The 20807-nt window shown below is 42.4% G+C and overlaps 1 protein-coding gene across 1 annotated transcript in view; it reads left to right on the forward strand.

Moving 5' to 3' along the window:
- The window catches only part of LRRN2 (leucine rich repeat neuronal 2), a 41966-nt gene extending 21949 nt beyond the window's left edge, over positions 1–20017 (forward strand). Inside the window, exon 2 of the mRNA XM_056558095.1 lies at positions 17128–20017. Within this exon, the coding sequence (XP_056414070.1) occupies positions 17306–19405 (2100 nt within the window). The 5' untranslated portion in view covers positions 17128–17305 and the 3' untranslated portion in view covers positions 19406–20017. The remainder of the gene's footprint in view (positions 1–17127) is intronic.
- The last annotated feature ends 790 nt before the right edge of the window (positions 20018–20807 follow it).

A 20807-nucleotide genomic window follows, 5' to 3' on the forward strand; every position in this document is an offset into this window, starting at 1 on the left:
CCACGTTGACCTGACAATAGATGACAGTGACTGACTTGACTTGACTGGAGACAGACTAAGCTGTGACTTTAGCTTACTTGTAGACTTGTAGCTTGTGGCTGCGGACTTGACTTGAGGCCTCCTTTGACTCCGGACACACTCTTAGGCTTGACTGCACCTCAGCAAAGACTCAGGAACTAAGAGAGAGAAGAGACTCCTCTCAGGGCTTTTATGGGGGAGATTCTGGTAGGGTCCAACTGGTGATCACATGTTAACTTTTCTTAAAGATACAATATTCTTACATAGGGGAGGCCCAGGGGACACTGCAGAGAGGCTGCCAGACAGGGCAGCAAGGGTATGGGGCAACAACTCCCGTACTGGGCCACCACACAAATGTTAAATTCTAAACAGTGAAGGACCAGGTGGAAGAGTATCTAAAAGATATGATGGAGGCACATAATTAATAAAATGTCAACAGTAAGTTTGACAACACTGAAATTATGTTACTAAACGGACCATACCAGATCTAAACCGAAATTAAGGTATGGAACAAATATTTCTTCCTCAACATGGGGGAAACTTATTTAATAGAGCCCATAGAGAAGACTACAAGTCTAACTCAGTACTCCCAGGAGCCAGCATACTTAAAGCCAGTGGATTCTGATGATGGTCAAAACACTTTTCCTTGTGACCGAAACGAAAACCACACTGAAATGTTACACAAGTAACATTTCCCTCAAACTGTGATGAAAGGGAGGAGCAGTGGATCACATTGATAAAATAACAATAACATAACAATAACAATAAATCCATCTCATAGCCTTTATAACACCATTGTGGTGAAAAAGCCTGTTTCTTGTGGTCATGTAGTGTTATGAAAAGTGACCCTGCCATGAAAATTATGCACTACAGGGGCATCTGCCATACGGCAATAAAAGTTCATTCTAAGGCCATGTTCACTCAGTGGAATTTCGGAGCAGAATACTGTGGGAATACTCTGCTGCAGAATATCTTGGGAAAGTCCACTGCAGCAAAGTTCCATTGATTTCAATGGAATTCTGCTGCACTGTGCACATGGAGGAGTTTCAGCGGCAGATGTTTCTGCCATGGAAATCCTGATTCCGGGTCCGCAGAAAGAATAGAAATGTCTATTCTCTCTGTGGATTCTGCTCGAAAACACTTTGCCGTCTATGAGACGGCGCAATTCTGAGCAGTCCTAGCTCCAGCATGTTCTACCAGCATCCACAGTCTGCGGAAAGTTCCAGACGGACATTCTGCCATGTGAACATAGCCTAAGGCTGAGTATAGAATATGAAATTTCCATGCGTAATTCCACTTAGAATTTACACTTGGAATTTCCGATGCAGCGGAGCTTAGAAAGCAATTACCATCATGTTTAACAATATGGTGATGGTATATATGATCACAGGTCCCCTTTAAGGTTTTGCTTAAGGTGTTTGGCACATTGGTGGTCACAGACAAAGGGTCTCAGTGCAAGCACAGTGGAATAGTTCTTGCTCTACAACAGCTGACTGGACAAGAGTGAGGAACTCCGCTTCATTATGGTGATGGTATATAAGATCACAGGTCCCCTTTAAGGTTTTGCTTAAAGGGGTTCTCCGGTGCTTAGACATCTTATCCCCTATCCAAGGGATAGGGGATAAGATGCCTGATCGCGGGAGTCCCGCCACTGGGGACCCCCGTGATCTTGCACGCGGCACCCTGTTTGTAATCAGTCCCCGGAGCGTGTTCGCTCCTGGTCTGATTACCGGCGACCACAGGGCCGGCGGCGTGTGACGTCACGCCTCCGCCCCCGTGTGATGTCACGCTCCGCCCCTCAATGCAAGCCTGATTACAAACGGGGTGCCGCGTGCAAGATCACGGGGGGACACCCGCGATCAGGCATCTTGTGCCCTATCCTTTGGATAGGGGATAAGATGTCTAAGCACCGGAGAACCCCTTTAAGGTTTTAGGCACATTGGTGGTCACAGAAAATTGTCTCAGTGCAAGCACAGTAGGATAGCTCTTGCTCTCCAACAGCTGACTGGACAAGAGTGGGGATCTCAGCTTCATTATGGCTCGCCATTTTAGGGGGCTGTGCAGCAAACCTTCGATATGTGTACTTTACGTTTAGCAGTGAAAACAGTCGATACTGCCCCCCCACCCACGGAATTACTTCTAACTAATGCCACAATAAACCAGAAGTAAGAGCAAGGTTAGTCACACAGCACTGCTCGGTGTAATAGTCTCTAGAAGTCTATATCATATGAAGTTATCCATAACAATAAGATTCTTCAAGCAAAGGTACTGCTTTATCCAGCACAGGTTACAGTGAGTTTAGGGGGACCATGATCTGTAGGTAGGTGCAGGTCCTAGAACACACACTTGCATGTATCAGACATTTATGCTATAAATGTCCCAAATGATTCCCCGGGCAAAAACTGAAAATTCTCATGAACACCAAATATTTAATTTACCTGGATATTATAAGACTGACAACTACAGTCTTCTCTGATGGCTTTTTATAAGACATACATGGCACCATAAGACAGACAACTACAGTCTTCTCTGATGGCTTTTTATAAGACATACATGGCACCATAAGACAGACAACTACAGTCTTCTCTGATGGCTTTTTATAAGACATACATGGCACCATAAGACAGACAACTACAGTCTTCTCTGATGGCTTTTTATAAGACATACATGGCACCAACAGCACTTTCACTAAGGACTGTCACAAACCACCTGGCCATCAAAACAGAGAGGATCTTATGGCGCTGATAATATTTAGCAGATGGAGCATTTATGGGTACAGATAATCCAACTGAGAGTATTTAGTGTGGCTATAAAGATGTCCCACCAGTCAGAAAATTTATTGGACCTTTTAGTATTTTTCTTCAAATATTTCTATTCTGTTATACACTGCTCAAAAAAAATAAAATAAATAAAGGGAACACTTAAACAACACAATGTAACTCCAAGTCAATCACACTTCTATGAAATCACACTGTCCACTCAGGAAGCAACACTGATTGACAATCAATTTCACATGCTGTTGTGCAAATGGAACAGACAACAGGTGGAAATTATAGGCAATTAGCAAGACACCCCCAATAAAGGAGTGGTTCTGCAGGTGGTGACCACAGACCACTTATCGGTTCCTATGCTTCCTGGCGATGCTTTAGTCCAGGTCTGGGAGGACATCCCTCATGCCCAGGCATTGTAGGGAGGTCATACGGGCACGTGGAGGCCACACACACTACTGAGCCTCATTTTGACTTGTTTTAAGGACATTACATCAAAGTTGGATCAGCCTGTAGTGTGGTTTTCCACTTTGATTTTTAGTGTGACTCCATATCCAGACCTCCATGGGCTGATACATTTGATTTCCATTGATAATTTTTGTGTGATTTTGTTGTCAGCACATTCAACTATGTAAAGACGAAAGTATTTCATACGATTAGTTCATTCATTCAGAACTAGGATATGTTATCTTAGTGTTTTATGAGCAGTGAACGTTAAAAAAAATTGGAACAGAAATTGGAGGTTCAGCATGACCCCATGGGCCTCTGATAGAGACATATCATGGCTCGTGCTATGTCCAAGCCTTCTTAAAGCAGTTATTCAAAATATTGATTGATTTTGTTCCTCATTTAATTATAAACTTTTTCTTTAAAAAAAAAAAATAATAATAATTTTTTTATTTGAATAAAATAAAATATCTTATATCTTGTTGTTGATTAAAATACCATCCAAATTCCAGTGTACTGCAGATCAGGTCTGTAGAGTGCGTATGGCATCCCAAGAAGACCGCTGGTAGTCGGGGGGCAGTTCTGTTTATAACACTGTTATTTACAAACATAAATGCTGTTTAGCTAGCTGATGCAGAAAAGGCTTTTAGCGACTCATGGTCCATATTATTGATTCAGTCAATAATATGTAAAATGTCAGTTAAATGGGCACTGTCACCAAACTTTTTTTTTTATATGCTGTAGTACTTATGTACTACAACATATCTCTAATATAGATTCATTAATTATTTTTTTTTTCCATTAAAATAGTTTATTTTACATTTGAAAACCGGCCACTAGGAATCGCCCTCCTAGTGGCCGGCTGCAGCCTGCCGTGACGTCACGCTTGAATTCGGGCAATCGGTCCTCACACGCTGGCAATGGCCATAACAGTTATTGTTTTTAATGGGGGGGGGGAGGGACTGTGCTCTTCCCTGTGCGGGCAGCAGCTGATCGGGAGGAAACTTGTGAGAGTCGCTGTGTGTGAACGGGGAATATGCGCCCTGTGGCGGTGTCTGTGTGACTCAGTACCAGCCTGCTCGCTCCTGATCTATCCCTGCGGCTGGACCCTTTTATCAGGTCAGTGTGTATTGAGCAGAGGTAGTGCCACCTGTAACCTCCGCTCTAGCAGGACCACCGGTTGTGTTTACCTTGTATTTATGCCGTCACATAAAACTAGTCCACGTATGTAGGTGTGCACTAGTTCTGCACATCGCACAGGGGTTAGAGGGTTGCTGCTGTCAATTGTTGCTATGGCATTGGTGGATGTCACAGAATGAAGTGCACCTTGTAAGGGGTTTGTAGCTCCGCGGCCATGGCGATAACAAAGTTATTGTTTTCAACACAGGGTGCCACCAGTTGTTTCACCACTACAACTCCCAGCATGCCCTGACAGCCTATAGATGTCAGGGCAAGCTGGGAGTTGTAGTGGTGAAACAGCTGGAGGCACACTGTATAGATGAACTAAGGGCGGAAGTCGGCCACCCCAGTGAGCACACTACCAGGTAGACAAAAAGGCATTTTTCAGATAGTAAAAAAAAATGTAAAGGCAGGGAGGGGGTTAGGGAAAGATGGGCAATAGGCAGGGACAGAAAAAAAAAAGGATGGTGGGAGCTACTCTTTAAGTTTTTCCTTAGAAACATTTTGAATCTTGTTAGTGGTTTTATGTCTAGTATTGCAGTTCAGCCTTTCTTTAAACATTGTGCTGTTCCTCTGTTCTTCTTCCCAGAATTGTAAGAGTAAATTGACAACTGGGTGTTCTATTTTCTTGGTCAATAGAATGTGTTCCTACAGTCTAGGGAAGTAGTATGTCACGGTGAGATGTCCACCCAACTAGCATATGGGGTCTTACAAGCCATGCAATGCTCCGTGGTAAAAGAGTATGCAAAGCAATTTATTTAGGGCAGGGTCACACGGGGTACATCTGCAGCATATTTCACGCTGCGGATGCACTGATGGCAGTTACAAAGGGACTGCAGCGCAAGCTCATGGGTGTGGCTGGGTAGCTCTGTGTGTCCGTCCGTATCGGTGGATTTCTACACTGCACAACGCTCCCAAGTTGCTCTGCAGGGCCACCTACTGGAGATAGCTTCACTTACAATCAGAGACAGAATCTTGCTGATACATCTGGATGCAGATTGATGGCGCATGCGCTGAAGACCTGTGTGTCAATCACACAACAAATCCAGCGCTGAATAAGAGAGGCATGGAGGCCCCAGGCCATTGCAGATCCTTGGCCACAACTATGCGACTGTTGCTGACTCCAGACAAAAAATTTTTTTAGGATGATAAAGGCACAGATAAAACAGATAAAAAATGTCTGCATTACAATACTAAGCTGCTTTTACATACAGGGCAAAGTTTATGGGCTAAATTCTGGTAAGTTGCGCTTTAAATGGCCACTGTCATTTGGAAAAAAAATTTGACAGGACAGGAGAACAAGCCGGGAGAAGTTTGCTTTCAGCGTGTTCTCTCCCAGCATCGCGCCACATGATCGAGACACACTTGCACTGTAAGTCTATGGAGTATGTGTCGATCACATGACACAAAGAAGGGAGAGAAGCGTGCAGCAATGCAGACTTCTCCTGGCTTGTTTTCGCCGATCAAAACTATTGACATTTTTGTCTTGGGGAGGTGTTGAGGTTTACATACCTCCACTAAGTGTCTATATGTGTGTTTTAAGTGGTTTTAATTTTGTCTGTGGAGTTTTTGTTTTATTTTAAAAAAAAATGTGTACCGTATATACTCGAGTATAAGCCGACCCGAGTATAAGCCGAGACCCCTAATTTCAACCCAAAATCCCAGGAAAAGTTATTGACTCGAGTATAAGCCTAGGGTGGGAAATACCTCATCCCCCCCTGTCATCATCCAGACCCGTCATTAACATCCTCATCATCCCACACATCCCCCCTTCATCATCCCCTTGTCATCATCCCACACATCCCCTTATCATCCCACACATCCCCCCTTCATCATCCCCTTGTCATCATCCCACACATCCCCTTATCATCCCACACATCCCCCCTTCATCATCCCCTTGTCATCATCCCACACATCCCCTTATCCCACACATCCCCCCTTCATCATCCCCTTGTAATCATCCCACACCCCCCCCCCTTCATCATCCCCACCCCCCTTCATCATCCCCACACCCCCCTTCATCATCCCACACACCCCCCTTCATCATCCTCTTCTCATCATTCGCCCTCAGTGGTCTTCAACCTGCGGACCTCCAGAGGTTTCAAAACTACAACTCCCAGCAAGCCCGGGCAGCCATCGGCTGTCCGGGCTTGCTGGGAGTTGTAGTTTTGAAACCTCCGGAGGTCCGCAGGTTGAAGACCACTGCGGCCTTCAACATGCGGACCTCCAGAGGTTTCAAAACTACAACTCCCAGCAAGCCCGGGCAGCCATCGGCTGTCCGGGCTTGCTGGGAGTTGTAGTTTTGAAACCTCCGGAGGTCCGCAGGTTGAAGACCACTGCGGCCTTCAACATGCGGACCTCCAGAGGTTTCAAAACTACAACTCCCAGCAAGCCCGGGCAGCCATCGGCTGTCCGGGCTTGCTGGGAGTTGTAGTTTTGAAACCTCCGGAGGTCCGCAGGTTGAAGACCACTGCGGCCTTCAACATCATCCAGCCCCCTCTCACCCCCTTTAGTTCTGAGTACTCACCTCCGCTCGGCGCTGGTCCGGTCCTGCAGGGCTGTCCGGTAAGGAGGTGGTCCGGTGAGGAGGTGGTCCGGGCTGCTATCTTCACCGGGGGCGCCTCTTCTCCGCGCTTCCGGCCCGGAATAGAGCCGTTGCCTAGACAACGACGCATCTGCGTCGTTGTTAAGGCAACGTGACTATTCTGAGGCCGGGCCCGAAGCGCTTAGAAGAGGCCTCCCCGGTGAAGATAGCAGCCCGGACCACCTCCTCACCGGACCACCTCCTCACCGGACAGCCCTGCAGGACCGGACCAGCGCCGAGCGGAGGTGAGTACTCAGAACTAAAGGGGGTGAGAGGGGGCTGGATGATGTTGAAGGCCGCAGTGGTCTTCAACCTGCGGACCTCCGGAGGTTTCAAAACTACAACTCCCAGCAAGCCCGGACAGCCGATGGCTGCCCTGGCTTGCTGGGAGTTGTAGTTTTGAAACCTCTGGAAGTCCGCAGGTTGAAGACCACTGCGGGTGGGGGAGTTCACTCGAGTATAAGCCGAGGGGGGTGTTTTCAGCACGAAAAATCGTGCTGAAAAACTCGGCTTATACTCGAGTATATACGGTATATTTTGTACATATGTAGGTGCAAATGTTTTTTATTTTAGCCAGCTTTTTTCTCTTTTGGTGTATTATTTTCTCTTCTGTCAGCAGCATCACCCACTGTAACCTGCTGGTACTCTATGTTAGTGCAGGTAACAATGATCAAAATGGTGTTTACCTGATCTTCCTAGGTGCCCCAGTTCCCAAGAAATTGTTAAAAATCCAAATATGTAAATGAGGCTTTTGGTGCACTCGGGACATTCCCTAGCCCCAGGGGGCACTGGTTCTTCTTCCGCCAATCTCTTGCTCACACTTCCTAACAAATATTCATTTGTTACCTTTTCTGCATGTAGCTGCGACGTGCTGAGATCCTGTGCGATCTTGGCACATAGCAACTACATGTAGAAGAGGGAACATATAAATATTCATTTGGAGGTGAGAGCAAGAGATTGACCGAAAAGAAAAACCAGTGCCCGAGGCTAGGGAATGTCCCGAGTGCATCAAAAGCCTCATTTACATATTTAGATTTTAAATGATTTCTTGGGACCGGTGACGCCTAGGAAGATAAGGTAAACACCATTTTGATCAGTGTCACCCGCACTAACAGGTTGTATCACCAAGTAAGTACAAGTTATGCTGCCAGGAGATTCTCTTTAAATAAAATCAAGCAATCGAATCATGTATCTCTAATAAAAGCTTAATATTTATATACAGATTTATGACCTGTTCTTATTTAGTTGTATGCAGACTAGCTACTTCTTGACATACTGTAAGACTAGTTGTCACACAGTGTCCTTGTACATCTGTACGTCACAAGTGTGATCTCTAGCTATTACTCTCATACTTTGCTTTGCCAAGGTTACTTTGCATTGGTAACTTCCCCCTTTTGCTATGCCAAAGACAGGCTCATTTTCTTCATGCGGGATTTATTTATTTTCGAACAATAGTTCTATAGCTTTTTCATCCTCACCAGCTCTTCTGAGGCTTTCTGTTTAGGTCTCGCATCTTTTGACTGTGATACTCCTTCCCCCTCATTGCTGGGTATTAAGTGCTGATGCTGACACTGCAGGGGTTATAAATTACCTCTGCTCTTTGCTTCAGTGTAGAGAAGGAGGTGGCTTCCCATGCAGATCCCTCTTCCTCTCTCTTACAAGACAATACAATTGTAGAGGCTTCGACAGCGGCTAGGATTATTACAGATTAAGCCAGACAGATTATATGGTCTGGACTATGGTACATTTTAGAGATTTGTGCCCTTCATATGTGCAAATATGGATAATATGCCATGAAGAATTTTATATTATTTTCCATTTATCTAATTGTGCGTTATTTTGTGACCTTTTAGATATATATTTAAGACATTTTAAGCAAAAGAGAAATGGTTTAAATGATATATTGCTGCAATTACTAGCCCACATTTTCTAAACCTACTGATGTATTTTGCTGGCTGCCTCCATATTATTAACCGTTCACTCAACAAATTTGTTTTCATTCTTTTTATGTTATTTCCTGTCCTCATAATCGAATCCCTTGTTCATCTCCTTTTCTCGCTCTACCAATAAGCAAATACTATGCAATTTTTTTTTTTGGTCTCATGTGATGGTGGTGCAGCTGTGTGGAGGTGAGTTTAATGTAGTTGCATGGGCGTACGATTTTCAGAGCAGCTGCTATACAGCCTAGTGGCTGAGGCGCCCCTTCAGGTAGCAGAAGGTAAATTCGTTTTTTTGTGGGGAACATCTGCTATATGCAACTACTATCAATCTCTTAATTCCTACCTAAAGCTAATGTCCTCCCCAAAACTACTGTTAGGTATTTTTTTTTATATAAGTGGGTTCCAAATTCTGTGCCAACTCATATCTTAGTATATGTGGTTGGAATTCTGTTTTTCCAATACAGAGATCCAAATCCCCTGCTTAAACATACATTTAAAACATAAGGCGCTAGCTACTAGCATCCGCCACTAGAGTGTGCTGCATGCTTTTATACATTGAACTCCACATGAGACCATACGCAATAAGCTGCAATGCAAATCTAGTGAAGACTAAGGGGGGGTCCTTGTGTTATAATTGATATGATAAATAATGGAGATTTGTTTTAAGGCCTGTTTCACACAAGTGTATTGTGTTTTCATGCAGTGTACCTGTCATTTCAGGTGTTAAACATAAACACACAGTGTGTGTTAGTTAGCACCATGGATAGCATTATGGAACAGTACTGAGCTATAACGCAAGCCCTGAGGTGAGATATAACACTCACTACAAGCTGCTGCAGCCTCTCACTGGGGGTTAGTTATCATTGTGTTCTATTGCTTTTTTTTTTTGTCTACATTTGCGAATTTCTGTTATTTTTGCGCTAATTGCAGGTTTCTTTTTTTTCTTTTATTTATTTATTTATTTTTTTACAAAATCTGTCATTTTGACCTTTTGGTGTTGCTAGACCATTTTTTTTAAGTGACGGATGCAGTGGTCATGAATTTATTATCTGCGTGTTTTAGGTTTTTGTGCAAATTTTGCCACAACTATCGCATAAAAAAACACAAATCTAGACCACCTCCTGACCAGGTCTAAAAAAAGATTACTACTGTCTGTTTGCCAAAAAATAAAAATCATCAGCCAGAGTAAAAGAGAGGGAGAGATAGAGAGAATAAGGTAGAGAATAAGAATGCTTAAAAACATAAAAAGTTAAAAATAAAAAAAAAATGTGCAAAGGAAAAGTAAAGCAGTTGTCCATATGAAACAATCAGATAGATTTTTTTAAGGTACAAACAAGGAATGGTTAAGATGTAAGAAATAATAAGATTGTTAGCAATGGCCAACATCTCACAATTTCATGTGCCCAAGTTTAAAAAAATATCCGACAAAGTAATGATAACATAACAAAAAAAAAGTGAAAGGTGAAAAAGAATTAAAAATACTTGTTTAATTAAAACCTTTGTCTCTAGAACAATAAAGTATTTTTTTCTGGCCTCCGGCAAGGTAAACCTCTACTCAAATGTGAGGGAGACTTAATTTGCCTAAAAATTTAAAGTAAAACAAATAAAGCCAAACAAACAGGCAAACAAGCTTCTCAGAAGCAGGGTAGACATGATCTGAAAGCGGCGGTAGAAAATGATCTGAGTGCAGATCTGCGCAAAATTTATAATGGCCACTGCAACTATATGATAAATTTGGACCAAAAAAAAAAAACGCATCTAAATAAACAACAAAAATGATCTAGCCAAGACCAAAATTGATAACCCCCACTGTGTCTATGTTTCTCTCCAGCCATTTCCCCTTCCTACTCATCCCCTCTCTTTAGAATTTTAGGGCAGCTGTAACTAATCTCTGATGGAATGAAGCTGGTTTTTTTTTAGCATGAATCAAATAGAGTCAAATAGCATTGTGTAAATAGAGTTTCATGGGCCCAAGGCAAATTCGGAGCAGCCTCCCTGACAATTACATATCTAAATAGTTCATGAGGTTAAAAAAAGACCAGAGTGCATCAAGTTCAACCTATAACCAATATGGCAATCGGAATACATCTCTGGATCAAAGTTTTGTCCTTAGAAATCTAGTATCCATAACTTGTAATATTATATTTTCCCAGAAAAACATCTAGGTCCCCTTGAACTTCTTTATTGAGTCAGACATCACAACATCATATGACAGAGAGTTCCATAGTCTTACTGCTCTTACAGTGAAGAATCCCTGTCTCTGATGATGGTGAAACCTTATTTCCTCTAGACATAGAAGATGCCCCCTTGTCATAGTTATTGGCCTAGGTATAATAAGAACACTAGAAAGATCAGGCCCCTAAGATGACTTTTCTACAAACTAAATAACCCCAAGCTTGATAACCTATCTTGGTACTGTAATTCTCCCATACCGCTAATAATCTTTGTTACCCTCCTTTGCACCCTCTCCAGTTTAGCCATGTCCTTCTTATATACAGGTGCACAAAATTGGACACAATACTCCCTCTGTGGTCTGACTAATGATTTATACAGAGGCAAAACTACGTTTTTGTCACAAGCCTCTATGCCCCTCTTGAAACATCCAATGACTTTATTATTCTTGGCAGCCCCTGTATAACTCATAATTGTGTATATGTTATTTTTATTGTCCAAGTCCATAACTTTACATTTATTCACATTAAACTTAATTTGTCATGTCTGTACCCAATCACCTTACCCAGTTTAGTGTCCTCTGCAAATATTAAAATTCTACTCTGTAATCCTTATCACTGAACCAGTTGCTAATCCATTTACATATATCCTCCCCTAGTCTCAACATCCTCATTTTATGTACTAACCTTTTGTGTGGCACATTATCAAATGCCTTTAAAAAGTCTAGATGAACAACATCCACAGCAGCTTCACCCCCGATCCAATTTAGAGAATTAAAAAAATACTGTTACTTACCAATTCCAGTATTTCAAGCCCAGAATTACCGATAATACGAGTACAAATATGGTGAGAACTTCCAAACTTTTTGTGTGTTACCAGTAGAAAAACCGCTATGCTATAACCACCACTACCATTATGACTGATTAATGACTAATACCATCATACTGAATAAAAATCCACTATCCATAGACTCATAAAGGGGCATTTACTATGTAGTCTGGTTTTTACCCTGTTTTTTTCTACTTCATTTTTGACTATCTGCGACAAATTTACTAAATTGTTTCACGGCGTTAATAAATTTGGCACACGTAGGCAAAAGTGGGAAATTTACTTCATGTAGTAGACAAAATAGCCTGCTGTCTGAATAGGTTTGGCTGCTAGGTTTCCTTCTGGATCTTTTGTTTTTGAGTTTTCTTTTTAGCTTTTTCACCACATCTAAATAATTCAATAACTTAATTGTAGTCATGGCTCAGAATAGTGGTAAACAGCGTTTAGTGTGTGTGTGTGTTTATTAAATTTTTTTTAACACAGTTTTTTCTCCTTAAATGTACTTACTCTTTTTTTTTTTTTTTTTTTTTGTTACTTCTTCTACAGATCCGTGTATCCTGTGGACTCCTTCGGATTCGGTGGACTACTTCGACGACCATCGTTTTTCTTTGCTTTATGTTAATAAAATTGTTAACAAGGGCTTGTGGGGGAGTGTTTTTTTGTAATAAAATTTTTTTACACCTGTTGTGTATTTTTATTTTTTTTACTTTACTGGACAGGCTTAGTAGTGGAAGCTGTCTTACAGACGGAGTCCATTACTAAGCCGGGCTTAGCATTAGCCACTAAAATAGCTAGTGCTAACCCCCAATTATTACCCCGGTACCCAACGCCACAGGGGTGCCGGGAAGAGCCAGTACTAACAGGCCCGGAGCATCAAAAATGGCGCTCCTGGGCCTAGGCGGTAACAGGCTGGCGTTATTTAGGCTGGGGAGGGCCAGTAACAATGGTCCTCGCCCACCCTGGTAACGTCAGGCTGTTACTGTTTGGTTGGTATTTGACAGAATAAAAATAGGGGGGACCCTATGTGTTTTTTTTTTCAATATTTAATTATTTATTTTAAAAAAACGCTTAGGGTCCCCCCTATTTTTATTCTCAGCCAAATACCAACCAAACAGTAACAGCCTGACGTTACCAGGGTGGGCGAGGACCATTGTTACTGGCCCTCCCCAGCCTAAATAACGCCAGCCTGTTACCATCTAGGCCCAGGAGCGCCATTTTTGACGCTCCGGGCCTGTTGGTACCGGCTCTTCCCGGCACCCCTGTGGTGTTGGGTACCGGGGTAATAATTGGGGGTTAGCGCTAGCTGTTTTTGTGGCTAACGCTAAGCCCAGCTTAGTAATGGACTCCATCTATAAGACAGCTTCCACTACTAAGCCTGTCAAGTAAAGTAAGGAAAAAACACAACAGGTTTTAAAAAATTTTTATTACAAAAAACACTCCCCCACAATCCCTCGTTAACCATTTTATTAAAATCAAACAAAGAAAAATGCTGGTTATCGAAGTAGTCCACCGAATCCAAAGGAGTCCACAGGATACACGGATCTGAAATGAGAAGAAAAAAAATGGGTTAGTACATTTATTATCACCTGCTCACACATCTCCCGCCCCGCAGTAAGGATATGCTGGGAGTTGTAGTTGTGTGGTGCAGGAGATGTGTGGGCAAGTGACAAGCTTCTCCCCTGCCCCCAGCTGCAGGACTACAACTCCCAGCATGCCCTTACAGTAAGGTGGGGTGGAGGCCGGGCACAGTGTTTCCCAACCTTTGGCTGTCCAGGCATGCTGGGAGTTGTAGTTTTGCAACATCTGGAGGCACCCTGGTTTGGAAACACTGTTTTAGGCCAGTGTTTCCCAACCAGGGTGCCTCCAGATGTTGCAAGACTACAACTCCCAGCATGCCTGGACAGCCTTTGGCTGTCAGGGCAGGAGCCCGGGCTGACATTACAGTGCAGCCGCCCAGGCTCCTCATACTGCCTCCCCGCTACCCTCACTTATGGGGACACTGATATCCCCCCCTCCCCTTGTCTCCCGCCCGCGCGGCTCAGCTCCAGCTGCTACAAGACTACAACTCCCAGCATGTCCTCACTGTAAGGGCATGCTGGGACTTGTAGTCTTGCAACAGTCAGCAGACAGATGGGAGTTGTGTGGAGCGCTGGCAGGTGAGAGGGGGGGGGGATGTAAATCACTGCAGTGTCCCGGTAGCACAGTGAGGGTAGCAGGGAGAAAGGCCCGGGCAGCAGTAGCTTTTCCTGCTCCATGTTGGAGCTGGAGTAAATTTAGTCAATTTTTACAGCCGTTGCGACTGTCTGTTGCGCAGCTGCGAATGTCGCAGTTAATAAATACCTGACCACTGCAAGTAAAAAATGCAAACTAGCGTAAATCAAGCAGGAAACATTTTTTTACTTTCTAGCTCTTGCTAGAGAAAGTCGCACGGAAAATAGGGTAGGCACAATTGCGACAATTTAGCGCCAAAAATAGTCAGAAAAAAATTACTAAACCCCTTAGTAAATGCCCCTCATAGTGACCAAATAGTAGTAGATACCAGCTCTACCAAAGCTCTGATCAGAGCCATTCACTTTTTATGGCTGTAACTAGTCTCCACAGAATATGCCAGACAAACATTTTAGGGTTTACATTTTAGGCTTCTCTTTCCAGCACAATCCTTACCAGTGTCCCCATATAGTAGACAGGCCCCTCTGTGCCCCCATGTAGGAGTTAGGCTCCTTCTGTTTACCCATATAGTAGTTAAGCCTCCTTTATACCGATATTGGTCAGGCCCTTTTTGTTCCACCTATATAGTATTAGCCCCCTTTGTGTCCCCACCTAGTAGTTAGGCTCCCTCTGTGCCCCCCTAAATCATGGTAAAGCCTTTCTCTATGCCCCAATATAGCAGTAGGGCTCATTACTGCCCCTATACAGTAGTAGGCCTCATTACTGCCCCTTAATAGTAGTAGGCCTCTCTACTGCCCCATATATTAGTTGACCTCCATACTGCCCTTATATGAGAGTTGCACCCCCCTGTGACCAAGTGAAGAGTGAAGAAAGAAATATATTACTCTTAAGAAAATATAAAACAAAGTTTCTTATGTTCGCTTGCACTACTGATCTATGCTAAGTTTGTTAAAACTTCCTTTTCTTTTTTTAAACAGGACGGGGAGATTTATCAAAACCTGTCCAGAGGAAAAGTTGCTGAGTTGCCCATAGCAACCAATCAGATCACTTTCATTTTTCAGAGGCCTTTGAAAAAATGAAAGAAGCAATCTGATTGCTATGGGCAACTGTCATGTAGTCATGTTTTATTTACTAATACATTGGGGGAGACATTCAAAATTGTGTAAGGGTAGGGTCACACACAACACATCCGCAGTGTATTTGTCACGAGCTCCTGCTGCTTCCAGGTAGCTGTGTGTCAGCTCATAACTAGTGTTGAGCGGCATAGGCCATATTCGAATTCGCGAATATTCGCGAATATATGGACGAATATTCGTCATATATTCGCGAATATTCGCATATTCGATATATTCTCGTTTTATTTTCGCATATGCGAAAATTTGCGTATACGAAAATTGACATATGTGAATATTAGCATATACAAAATTAACATGTGCGAAAATTCGCATATGCGAAAATTAGTATATGCTAATTTTCGCATATGCGAATTTTTGCGCGCCAGTCTCACACAGTAGTATTACAGCCTTCTTTACACCACACAAGCTGGAAGCAGAGAGGGGTGATCACTGTGATGTGAACTGTGAAAAAACAAACAAAAAAAAAAAACGAATATTCGTAATTACGAATATATAGCGCTATATTCGCGAAATTCGCGAATTCGCGAATATGCGATATTCGCGAATAATATTCGAATTGCGAATATTCGTGAGCAACACTACTCATAACTGCCAGTGGGAAATCTGTTGCTACGGACGGACACACAGAGCTACAGGCAGCAGGAATCTTGCTCTGCCATCACTCTGTGACTGTCGGCAGTGCATCCTCAGTGTCAAATATGCTGCGGATGCACTGTGTGTGACCCTACCCTAAAATAAAAAAATTTGTCTTTGTTGCCCATGGCAACCAATCACAGCTCTTATTGGTTGCTATGGGCAACAAAGACAAATTTTCTTTAAGACAGTTTTGATGGCCTTTTCCACTTTTGTAGTGTTCATTTCAACATACATGATGGTTGCCAAAAGTGCAGCAATGTTGGTAGGTAGCTTCTTAACACGGTCACGTTTTTGCTTGTTGAACATACTGGGCTTACTACCATCAGTTTCTAAGGAACACATTCAAAATGAATATCAATATAGCTGCACCTTCTGATCACTTTTCCAAAAAATGGCGCCACACTATTATATTAGGTGCATAAAGTTAAGTACATGGTATCTGCAAGGTTAGCAGACCAAAAGCAACTATGCTGCCTGGATAGACTCCTTTGGCGCTGGGCTATTTTCCCCCATGGATACAGCATCTTAGCACCTGAAACCTCCACGCTGCCCACAGCTCTGAAAGTGAATAAAACAAAATTACCAATTTACCTTTTGACTTATACTACTGTACATGTATCTGACCATTGATATGTAGGACTAGTTTCCACAATAATGTTTTCTTAGATACACTAGGGTCATTTTTCTAGAGTTTTAAGCACTGAAAAGGTGAAGGATGTAGCCTCAAAACAACATAAAGCAGAGAAGGGATTTTTTTATATTATGTATTGTTTTATATTATCGTATAAGAAATCTGCAATGCATTTTAAAGCGCTGCTAAAATAATAAAACTGTATCCCATAGCTGTATCCAGATCTCACAAATTCTGTTCCCCTTCATCATTATGCTTTTGAGGCTAGCTCAGTATCTGGCCAAACTGAATGTCTAATACTTGGTGGTCCGTCACCATGACGACAAGTGAGAGGCTCATTGGAAAGAAAGGGCCATGGAAGAAAAGGCTTAGCCTGTGGGGGCGATGCATAGGGAGGAGGACATGGAAGAAAAGGGAAAAAAAACACTAGGGATGAAGGGAGATAGAAATAGAGAAAAAATCATAATAGAGAAAAGGTGTATGAATCGGAGAAAGGCAGGAGGGAAGAAAGTGATCATTGTGAAGAGTAGAAGGGACCATAGATGAAACAGAGAACATACAATGTGCTAAATCTGATTTCTGCATTTTCAATTCTAACAATAATCACTTGTCTCCACAGATAATATCAAGTGTTGGAAGAGCTGAATGATGCTTTTACTCTCAAGAGAAAGAGTCCAGCATCTTGGCGTTTATGATGATAAAAGGGTGGTCTTAGCTGACACTCAAGTATTCTGGATGCACCTGCTGTCTCATTTTCTCTAAACAATTTTAATTTGTACACTTGATCTACGTGGAAAATGAATTTTGATTATCCCTCTCCTGGCTGCAGGATGAGACTCCTTGTGGTCAAATTAATCCTGTTGTGGGCATCTTCAGCTCTAGCGGGCATCCCAGCTGTGCCTTGGAAGGTGCAGTGTCCATCACAGTGTGTCTGTCAGATACGTCCTTGGTACACTCCAAGATCAGCCTACAGAGAGGCCAATACAGTGGACTGCAATGACCTTTTTGTCCCATCTGTCCCAGATGCTCTACCAGCTGGAACGCATACACTTCTTCTTCAGAGCAACAATATTGCACGTCTAGAACAAGAGGAAATAGGTTACCTGGAAAACCTGACAGAACTGGATTTGTCTCAAAACAGTTTCTCCCATATTAGAGACTTTAACGCCAGGCACTTACCGAACCTTGTAAGCCTCCACCTTGAAGAGAATCAATTAGAAAACTTGCCAGACCATAGCTTTTCTGGACTTGAGAGCATTGAAGAATTGTACCTAAATCACAATCAGTTGAGCGACATATCTCCCCGAGCATTTTATGGTCTGCAGCATTTACTTCGTCTTCATCTGAACTCAAATCTACTGACAAGACTGAACAACCAGTGGTTTAAAGAAATGCCATCCCTTGAGGTCTTGATGGTTGGTGGCAATAAGGTTAGCTCAATCCTAGACATGAACTTTAAAGCACTTTCCAATTTACGGAGTCTTGTTCTGGCAGGAATGGGGCTGAAGGAGGTATCAGACTTTGCATTAGAAGGATTATTTAACTTAGAAAGTCTTTCTTTATACGATAACAAATTAATCAGAGTACCCAAAGGTGCTCTGCAGAGGGTGCCGAGCCTGAAGTTTTTGGATTTGAATAAGAATCCACTAAGTAGAATCCAGCAGAAAGACTTTGAAAATATGGCTCAGTTGAAGGAACTTGGATTAAACAGCATGGAAGAGCTAGTATCTATTGATGAACTGGCATTAGTGAACCTGCCAGAACTGACCAAGTTAGAAGTCACTAACAATCCTAAGCTTTCTTTTATCCATCCCAGAGCCTTCCAGAAACTTCCACGCATGGAAACATTAATGCTAAATAACAATGCTCTAAGTTCTTTACACAGAGAAACTGTGGAGTCACTGCCAAACCTACAGGAAATTGCTATGCATGGAAATCCTCTGAGATGTGACTGTGTTATCCGCTGGGTGAATGCCACAGCCTCACATGTGCGCTTTATGGAACCCCAATCCACACTCTGTGCTGAACCACCAGAATTAAGACGCACACAATTGAGATCGGTCCCTTTTCGTGAGATGAGTGACCGGTGTCTTCCCCTTATTCCAGTACCAAGCTTTTCACCTCGTGTCAGGGCATCCAGTGGACAAAGCATAACCTTGCACTGCAGAGCACTTGCTGAGCCAGAGCCACAAATTTACTGGGTCACCCCATCTGGAGAGAGGCTAGGAGTTTCTGCAAACTGGGGGGGTTACAAAGTACAACAGGAAGGGACACTAGAAATACAGGTGGTGTCATCTGCCCATGCTGGGGTATATACCTGTGTAGCACAGAATCTAGTAGGAGCAGATTACAAAAGTGTTCACCTAATGGTCAACCAATTATACCCAGCTAGAGATGATCCTGTCCAACTTCATGTAGGAGAAGTGGGTGAGCGTCATTTATTGCTATCTTGGGTCCCACCTCTTAATGCACTTGGATGTAGCCTGCGCTGGAGTTGTCTAACACCAGGTGCCAGTGTTGAACGTGCAAGGCTCCCTGTTGGCCTGAATTCATACAATGTCACAAGACTACTTCCTGGAGAGGAATGCAGGGTATGCCTACGAGTCTCCATTCTTGGGGGCAGAGTGAGAACGGCTTGTGCTAGTGCCAGGACTAGGGAGACTGGCACAGGTTACAAACATAGAGGACAAAAAGCACTAACTGCACTAGCTTTCTGCTCATTGCTGGTTGTGATTGGGTTACTTGCCCGTTACCGTCCAGGTGGCAGGTCAGACCCTTCATCACCATGGTCTCTCTCTGGTAGAGTAATTTACCCTCCAGTTATACACCAATGGAACCAGAACAAAAAAGAAGAGCATTTGTCAGGCATCAATGTGCCAGCTACTCCTTTGTGCTAAGGAACTTTTGCCTATGTTGTTTCAGATAGACTTTGGAGAGTAGTGCCTTGGAAGGGATCCAAAAGTGAGAGAATGCCTTAAAGAACACAGGCAGACAGGCGAAGAGACAAAGTCAATATGTGGGCACAGAGATGTTAGTAGAAACAAGTGCAGACTAATACACAAGAACATTTATGTACCAGAAAATCTGAAAACCCAGTGTACACTCACACAGATGTGTAAATGCACAATTGAAGAAAGAGTCCCTAAACACCTGCAAAGAATAAAAGATGTAAAAAAATACAGAAAACGTACGCAAACATTTTACAAGCATGGAAGGACACGCTCAGTATCAGTCTTACAGCTAACACACATATTGCATTTTTGTAAAGAGAACAGAAGCCTAACGTCATGTTAAATCACAAAATGATACAAAAGGTGTATAGTTATGTAAATGCTACACAATGCTGTGAATCTATTGCTGTGCAGTTACTTCCCCTCGAACTTGCAGCTCATTACACTGGGTTATCATTTTGCTAATTTTCTATAGATGGAGTACAGTCTCAGTATAGCCCATGCCAGAACTACAACTTAAAAATTATATAAAAAAATCTACAAAAAAAAAAAAAACAAGGCAGTTTCCCACCTTTGAAGTCCATTTAATTCCATGAAACGCGGTAGGTTTGGGGTCTCCTTGACTGTCACTGGATCAGAAAGGAATCTTGGACTTTGTAGTAAAAGGCAGCAAGACTTCTCTTTAAATCCTTTCCCAACTAATATGTACAATCGTGATTGTTATAATAAAGCTCTAAGTAGCAAAAATGAATGCTGTGTCTGCAATATTGTCTTTGTAGTTAAATAATTATGTTTATTGCTTTACAAGAATGAGTTTCTTACTGTGTAAAGCTAGTTTGTGATATGCCTTCTCACAAAAGATATTTTACTACTAGACCATAATAAAGTAAAAAATATGTGTAAACATTGTTCAAAACGTGAAAATTCAGTTTTGACAGTAAACCTCAGCATGATACTTAGTTATCCATTAATAAACCTTGTTTCCTGTAGAATACAATAGTGATGAGTGGCAGGGGCCATATTCGAATTTGCAATATTTCATGAATATATGGACAAATATTCGTCCTATGTTCGTGAAACTCGCATATTCGCTATGTTAGTTCTCTTTTTTTTTTCATGCGAAAATCCAAAAGGAAATTTGCATAGTGCGCATGCGCAATTATATCTGTCACCTAAAATAGAGGAGGGATCAGTGTCCAGTCTGGAAGTGCCGATATTCTCATAAATAGTTGCATAAATTTGATTTAAAAATAAAACACGAATATTCATCATTACAAATATATATCATTATATGTTCTAAATATTTGCTAAATTGCGAAGTGCCGATATTCGCGGTAAAAAATAGCAT

The sequence above is a fragment of the Hyla sarda genome, chromosome 2 (genome assembly GCF_029499605.1).
Source record: "Hyla sarda isolate aHylSar1 chromosome 2, aHylSar1.hap1, whole genome shotgun sequence".
Lineage (NCBI taxonomy): Eukaryota > Metazoa > Chordata > Amphibia > Anura > Hylidae > Hyla > Hyla sarda.